At 33.8% G+C, this 8,516-nt stretch overlaps 1 protein-coding gene across 1 annotated transcript; it reads left to right on the forward strand.

The window, feature by feature from the left end:
• The first annotated feature begins 1,600 nt into the window (after positions 1-1,600).
• LOC134710716 (DNA ligase 1-like) lies at positions 1,601-7,729 on the forward strand. Its single transcript, XM_063571107.1, has 6 exons — positions 1,601-1,723; positions 4,006-4,172; positions 4,887-5,048; positions 5,607-5,650; positions 6,295-6,565; positions 7,347-7,729. Exons 2-6 carry the CDS (start codon positions 4,013-4,015, stop codon positions 7,727-7,729), a joined length of 1,020 nt encoding a protein of 339 aa, XP_063427177.1. The 5' UTR covers positions 1,601-1,723; positions 4,006-4,012.
• The last annotated feature ends 787 nt before the right edge of the window (positions 7,730-8,516 follow it).

Raw genomic sequence — 8,516 nt, forward strand, 5'->3', positions numbered from 1 at the left:
CGACAACTATCGTACATCAGATTCCTGACTTAGGACAGGTGCAAACATCTGCAACGGATTAAATGTTTAAATGTTACCATACCTTCTCCCTTTTCTGAAACAATAGTCTAACATCCCAACATAGAAAAACACACTACAACAAATCAATTGAAAGGCCTAACTCAATAAAAAAAAACACAAATTAACACACTACGAACGAATAAATTTGCTCTGCGATACCTGCATGCAAATACCAAGTTAATAACAATTATTAGGGATTAATAGTTTAAGTCAAATGTAAACAAACCGGTTTTAACAAAGTTAAAGTAAGTTACCACTGTGAAATATTTAACAATTTTTAGAAAATCATCACCTTTGAAAAAAACTGTTTCATATCCTTCACAGGTAAATGAAAAAAGTTTTGTCAGTCCACACATAACTAAAAAGATCAACAACACTAAACGGATTAACTTACCACAATCAACTAAACACTACACAGGACCAACTTACAACAGTCCACACAACACTAAACGGATTAACTTAGTTGTCAATACCACAGTCAACTAAACACTACACAAGACCAAATTACAACAGTCCACACAACACTACACAGATCAACTAACTAAACACAGTCTACAAAAAACTACTAAGATCAACTTACATCAGTACGCACAACACTACACATATCAACTTTACAACAGTTCATACAACACTACACGGATCAACTTACCACAGTCCACACAACACTACATAGATCAATTCACCACAGTCCACACAACACTACACAGAATGTGGAAAATATAAGCAAAACAATCTGTATAAGGAACAAGCAGTACTGCGAGCAGAATCGCAAAGTGACATCCCACCCGTAGCATAAGCCATCACTGGCTACAGAGAAAAACATAGATTCTTATGATATGATTGAAATTGCGAGAAAGTTAGATATCATAAATTGCAATAAGGGGTTTAATTTAGGTGCCAGCTGAGGACCGCCTCCGACCCATCGGTGGCATTAAGCTGATGTCTGCTTTTTTGGTCGGGTTATTGTCTCTTTGACATATTCCCATTTCCGTTCTTAATTTTATTAAGAAGATTTATGGATAAAAATAGTGGTAAACTAAAAATAAAGCAAAGGTGTGGTCCATACCTTTCTAGGGGAACCCAAAGAAAAATATCCTTTCCCCCGCCCCACATACACACAAAACAATGGGACAGACATTAAGTGTACAATAGCATTACACAGTTGAGAATCTGCAAAAAAATAATGTAAATGTTATAAGGGGATAACAAATGTTTACTACAGTGTGCAAATATAACTTCTTCCAAAAGTAAAACCCAAAATATAGTCAAATGATAAAAATGAAATAAAAGGCGCAGAAGTTAATATTTTCAGTACATTCTTGTCAAAGTCTCATAAATTTACGTTTATCAGTTAAAGCGCGGAAACGGATAAAAAATCGCATCAAAACTACGAACGGACGAACACACATACGTACGGACAAACACCTCCGTCACTGTATAAGGCGGGATATGATTAAAATACAATGTACGAAATTGAAGGAATCCGAGAAAATGTTGCGCTTGCGCTAATTCCATTCACATCGACGTCATAAACAAACATCTCCGCTGACAACGTTATTGTCGAAGTATCGGCAATAGATTTCACAAGGATAAGTTTTCAGAGTTTTAAATATTAATCCCGTGCAGCTTTTCAGAAGATAGTGGAAATCAAAAGAGAAGTGTGGTGAGTTTTTTAATGTACTTTTTTACCAAGTCACTTTCCATTTCAAAAAGCTAATGAGACAAAAATGGAAAAATCATCGTTAAAGAAAACTTTTTTAAGGCCTTCATCACCTTCAAGTTAATGCAAGTCTTCTTTTCCATTGTCTGGAACGGAGTTCGTTACGTTAATGAGAAGGTCGTTGTTATATTTCCTAATAAAGTATTAAGACATATCAATGAATGTTAAATTTGCTGATCATCCTCTATACTTCCATAGATTTTGCGATAAATTTAGTTTGCCTAGACAGCTAATTCTAAAAGTACTATTGACCTTAAAATTGGAGCTCTTTGATACAGTAACCTGAGATAAAATGCATGCAGGGTCAATATTAACTTCTCTTTATCTTAGCCGGGTAGAATTCGGCAAATTAGATATGTTAAATTTCGTTTATTCTAGAATCATTTTCAGGGTTTGACGCCATTTGAAAAGTTGAAATTGAGCAAGCTTAGATTAAATGCATTGGCCAAATGAACGTTTAAGAGTTAGCTTAGATTTTTCTGTTCATTCATTCATACAATACAATAAGTCAGGGGCGGATCCAGGATTTTGGAAAGGGGGGGCGAACATTTTAAATTTCGCCGAGCGGAGCGAGGCGAAAAAATTTTGGGAACTTTTTTGGGCTAAAAAACATAGAATAAGTGTATTATACACTATTTAAACGGTTCCTGGCTTGGGGCATGTATATTTTATAGTTGTTGTAAAGTGTAAGGGTTGGACATTGTTTATGCTGTATTCTCCCTATTAATTGTCTATCATAAAATTATAGTATTGATCCAATGCTATGTACTGATAAATTTGATGTATACTTGTCAGTAAAAAATAGACATGGGAATTCGATGAAATTTACAATACGACTTACACGAGTTCAAAAGACAAACAAGCAGTAATAATCAAAATATTGGATTGATATGTTTCACCAAACGTAACTTCGGGAACCGAAGTGAGGGGTTCCAAATCCATCAAAGACGACGAAAGTGTCTGAAATGACTGCGAAAGGGTCTGAAATGACAACGAAGTTGTGAATGACGGTCGACAAATAGAGAAATAAAGGTCACACCCAGCAGGCAGGTTACAGTCTTGTCTTGAAAAAAAATATTCAATATGTATAAGTCAAGCGAAACAGACATTCCAGTCAGACATGCAAACCCCGGTCACAAAATACGCCCGTTTTTATTCATTATGTTCATTTCATGTTTAATAATTTTGTTGGAAATTTTCGTTTTTAATAGCAAAAACGTGGACAAGAATTTTTGTTTAAGGCAAGAATCAGAGTCAATTTTGTTTCTCTCAAATATCTGACTGCCTCCTCAAATCAAATGGTTCGTACATGAGACTTGAAATCTTTCTGGAGCTTATACTGACTGAGGATCATTATTCAACTTTGTTATTTATAAAAAAGGCTGGGGTAGTTGGGGTTAAACATGTTTTCGTTGGTAAATAATATTGTGGAACTTTTTTTCATGAGAGTGTAATAGTCTATAGAGTATTTACTATTACTTTCTGTTTGGTGGAATAGTGACATAGAAGTCAATACTTTCTTGCTCAATCCTGTGTCGCTTTGAAGGTTTCCTTATTGTCATGACATTCTCAGCCTAAGCAATGTGTATTACTGTAATTTGAATTTCAAAATGACCGAGAGCCGTTTTGTTAACGCACTGGTCAACTCCACCATAGCAAATCACATGCCGACTTCACGGTACTTGTCTATCCCAAATTCATGTATTTGTTATTCTCGTGGGATCTTGTCTGATGCTTGGTCCGTTTCTGTGAGTGTTAAATTTCAGTGTTGTGTCGTTGTTCTCCTCTTATATTTAATGCGTTTCCCTCGGTTTTAGTTTGTTACTCCGATTTTGTTTTTGTCCATGGATTTATGAGTTTTGAACAGCGGTATACTACTGTTGCCTTTATTTGACAATCAGTAAATACCAGCGAAAAATATCTTTATAAGTAAAGAATTATAGTATAAAAATTAAATACTCGGAAAATGGCAAAGTTCACGAAGTCTAGTCTGATTAATCATGTTTACCAAAAAAAAAAAAAATCCGAGCAAAGGGGGGGGGGGGGCGTACGCCCTCTACGCCCCCCTCTGAATCCACCACTGCAATAAGTAGTCATTAAGATGAATCAAATATAATATATAGTTGCCGAAGTAGACTGAAGTTTTGAAAGGGGATATAGGGGAGGGGTAACAACGAATTTCACAATGCATTTTCAATTTTGTCATTTATCTCAACAATCAACAGGATAAGTATGGAGTCCCAAGAAGAAAAGGTACATCAGGCAGCAGGTGTCTTGTGTGAAGCGATCATTAGTGTTGCGACATTTAGGTTCACACTTGAACAATGGGAAATAGTGGAGGTTGATATCAGAGCAGCAGAAGACAGGGAATCTGCACTGATGAAGGAATTAGGTATGTCCGTCAAATAGTCTTCCTCCTCTGTCTTAGCTTACACTTCTGAAGTATAAATCCAAATAAAAGTTGTCTCTTATGATCCTTTTGTACATTTATTGACCACTACTAGTATCTCCTTAACATATGGATAAATTATAACCTTATGTTTTGTGAAATATACCGTTCAAGATGATATTGGGTATAAAACGAAATTGTTTGTAGATATGTTTGTTTGAAGGCAAAACTGAGTAAAATGTTTAAATCACAATAATTTGTCATTTCTCAGGGGGAAAAAATGTCATTCTGGCTCTTTGTTTCTAAATCTAAGCCTTACAAATGTCAATGTCAACATCGCCTCGCGTGTATACAAATGGTCATTTAAATTTATCAGACACTTGTTAATTTGAGCTGTTAGATTGTTGTCTCATCATGTACAATATAGCCGACCATCTCACCAATGTTCAAGATCATTGTGATATATAAAATTGAGAATGGAAATGGGTAATGTGTCAAAGAGACAACAACCCGAAGAGCAGACAACAATCGAAAGCCATCAATGGGTTTTCGATGCAGCGAGAAACTCCCTCGACCGGAGTTGTGCTTCAGCTGACCCCTAAACAAAAATGTATACTAGTTCAGTGATAATTGACATCATACTAAACTCTGAAATATACACAAGAAACTAAAATTAAAAATCATACAAGCCTAACAAAGGCCTGTTTCTCCATTTAGATAAATTAAAAGATCAGAACACAACTGCAGAAGAAAATATAGAAACAGATGACAATGAATTAACAGTTCCAGACGACACTCAATGTGTAGAGGATATATTGAAAGACTTAGGGGAAGAACTAGACGAAGTAGAACAGCAGAAGACATTAATGACAGCAGCCGGTAATGACGTCACTTCTTCTTTATACTTGAATTCAACTTTGCTTATTGAACATTTTTTTGGTTTAGTTTAAATATATTTTATTTCCTATATCTTAGACACAAGTACGTATAAATACTTTTTAAATCTTCTTCATAATTGAGTCGTATTTCTTGAGTTCTTTTAGGTTTTTGCTTTTAGTTAAATAATGATATGTTCTTTCAGATATAACTATAAGTTCCTTGTTTCATGTTACTTACTATGAACTGAACAGTATCACAGAGTTTGATCGTTCATAAACATCAGTAAATAACATAAATTGTAAAGTGTGGACACAGATGAGTGTGGATAGTATGTTTGGATTTTTTACAGTATCTTATGACAAAAGGAGTTCTATGTTTTTCCTATATGGTGTTATAACTGTCTTGCACGGTGACAACATAACTGAGCATTAGGAGTGTTATTTTTTTTTTTTTTTTTTTATAAAAGTCAATTAATTTGAAGTAGTTGGATATTAAGAATTATTTGATGTTTCATCTTTATATTTCAGTTAACTAAGTTTATTTTTTTTCATTTTATAGAACCAACAGAGAAAACACTGAAAGATGCCAGATATGTTTTGAAGGTAAATATTAATAGGGAAGATGCTGATGACAGCAATAATCTTACATGATATACTATGAAATATTAATGGGTCAGTGGAACGATATCTTTTTTATTGCCTTTCTTTGTCCTGAATATGTACGAACTATTTGCCACTGAACATGAAGGGGAGAATAGCCACTCTGTTGTGTGAAAAGGGTAAAATGTTACTTTTTGCTGTAGGATCTAACACGATTGATTGATTGGTTGATTGATTGATAATGTGATCAAACGTACTGTCCAATATGTGAGTAAATTCTGTTATCTTTTACTTTTGTCTTATTAGTATAAATGATTTTTCCCCAATCAGTGAAAGTCTTGTTGTATTTGATATACGATATAATAAGGAGATTTATGAGTACGTAAAACTGGTATAACCTAATGACCACAGTCTGACTATCCTTGTCATATGTTGTTTTGTTCGTTTTTCGTGTTTATTGGTTCGTAGTAGGGAGGCGATGATGGTTGCTGTAGTTTGTGGTTTTGTCCAATGCTTTGGAAATTCCTGGGTTTTCTGTTGTGTTTTTAAATGTTTTATGAGATATGATATTATTGATATAATTCCTGAATGATTATGAAAAAAGGATGACAGCTAGGACTACATAAACGATGGGTATTTTTTTGTAGGATACAGTGCAGAATTTTGATTTACATGGAGTTATTAGCAAACAGACAAAAAAGGACAAAAAAAGGGAAAAAAGAAAATTGAAGAAAGAGGAGAAAATTAGTATAAAAATAGCCAAAGAAGAAGAAAAAGTCGTGCAGTTGTATTTCAAAGCAGTTGACAACATTATGTCAAGGTACAGCAATAATGTTAGAGTACAACACAAGAAGGAAGAAAAGAAGAGGAAGCAATTGGAAAAAGCAGAGAAAAAAACCCTAAAGATGTTGGAAAAAGGTACATATTCATTTTACTAAAATGTACACTTTAAGGGGTCTTCTCTTTAATGTTTTCTTATTTCAACCAACACATGCCAATGAAGAATGAAACATCGTACAAACTCGAAATCTATAAATTTTTAATTTAGCCAACATTTTTTACAAGGGTTAAGGTTTATGACCCCTTTTGTAGCCATTTCTGTACGAACTTTTCAAACTTCAATTTGTACATATTCCAAAGGGAAACTCGATGCAAAGCATTATTTTTTACTGTTTCGTTGCATTTAATTGAAAAAGAGAAAAAAAATCTCTGTATTATAGGCTGTGGATTTTCTATAAAAAAAATCTTGATTTATTTGCCACAAAGTACTCTTCAACTATAAAATGCAATGAAACAGTAAAAAACAAGCAAGTTTCCCTTTGGAATATGTACAAAATGGCCTATCTCTATTATTCATTATATCCGTAGGTTTGATACAATTGAAGTTTGAAAAGTTCGTACAAAAATGTCTTCAGAAGGGGTCATAAACCTCATAAATTCATTACCGCTAAAAAGAGCACCAAAAACTTATTTTGATATAAGTCCAGTCGCTTAACGCATATATATAGTAAAACAGGATAAAATAGTTGATACCAAGTAAATTCTGAAATATATGTTGAATGCAATAGAAAAAAATAGTGTACGTTGATTTAAATCATAAAATTAATACATCGTTGAACATTATAACAATTCTCCTTATTTTTATATTATGATTATAAAACTTCATGGCCTTATTAGATTGTATCACTTGCCTTTACAGACATAAACAAGAGGGAGAAAGAATGTATAAAGAACGAAAAGAAGAAACCAGACCAATCTTTAAATGTAAAGAAAAAACAAAACGATATGAAGAAAAGCAAAACAAAGAAAGTTACAGGGAATAATAAGGACTTTGAGAAGAAAGAGTCATCCACTGTGGATGAAGAAAATGCTATGAAGAATAGAAAAGCAAAGAAAGGGGAAAAGAAAATAATAGATCCAAAAGAGAAAGATTTTCAAACAATAGTTACCAAGAAGGAAAACATTGATAGAATAGATACTACCATTGCTGGAAAGAAGAACACATTTTCAGCAAACATTCGTGCATTTTTCAGGATCTTTTCTTGTTACAAACAACAGGATAATGATAAATCTGTAGTTTGATAAATTGTTTTTTTTGTGTATTATATTACATTTTATTTTTATTTTGTTCACTGTTTTTGTATTCTTTTTTCTGAATCAGAATGGTATTTGGAGTTTTGTAAAAGTGATTTATCTGAATAACGAACTCGACATTTACCTCACCATCTTTCACATACTAAAAGATGTAGAAATAAGAAGATGTGGTATGCTTGCAAACAAGACATCTAGCCTCAAACACGTAAATGTACGCTATAATAGGGCACTGTATGGCCTTCAACTATGATCAAAACTCATAACGTATAGTAAGCTCTATTTGCTCCATCATGACATATTCAATCTTGAAAACCATATGCTAACAATGTCCTAAGTCAGGAATCTGATGTACAGTAGTTGTCGTTTGTTTATGTAATATATACGTGTTTCTCGTTTCTCGTTTTGTTTATATAGATTAGACCGTTGGTTTTCCCGTTTGAATGGTTTTACACTAGTTATTTTGGGGCCCTTTATAGCTTGTTGTTCGGTGTGAGCCAAGGCTCCGTGTTGAAGGCCGTACTTTAACCTATAATGGTTTAATTTTTGAATTGTTGTTTGGATGGAGAGTTGTCTCATTGGCACTCACACCACATCTTCCTATATCTATTAAGTGACAGACACAGTACTAATATGGCAGACAACAACCAAAGACCACCACTAAAATGTAGGCTCCTGACTTTGGACAGACACATAAGTTACGTGTCAGGGTTCAACACACAACCACATTGTTGAGCACTCACAAACATAAGCAACAGAACCACAATGTTCAAGTCAG

This window comes from Mytilus trossulus, chromosome 3, assembly GCF_036588685.1.
Source record: "Mytilus trossulus isolate FHL-02 chromosome 3, PNRI_Mtr1.1.1.hap1, whole genome shotgun sequence".
Taxonomy (NCBI): Eukaryota; Metazoa; Mollusca; class Bivalvia; order Mytilida; family Mytilidae; genus Mytilus; species Mytilus trossulus.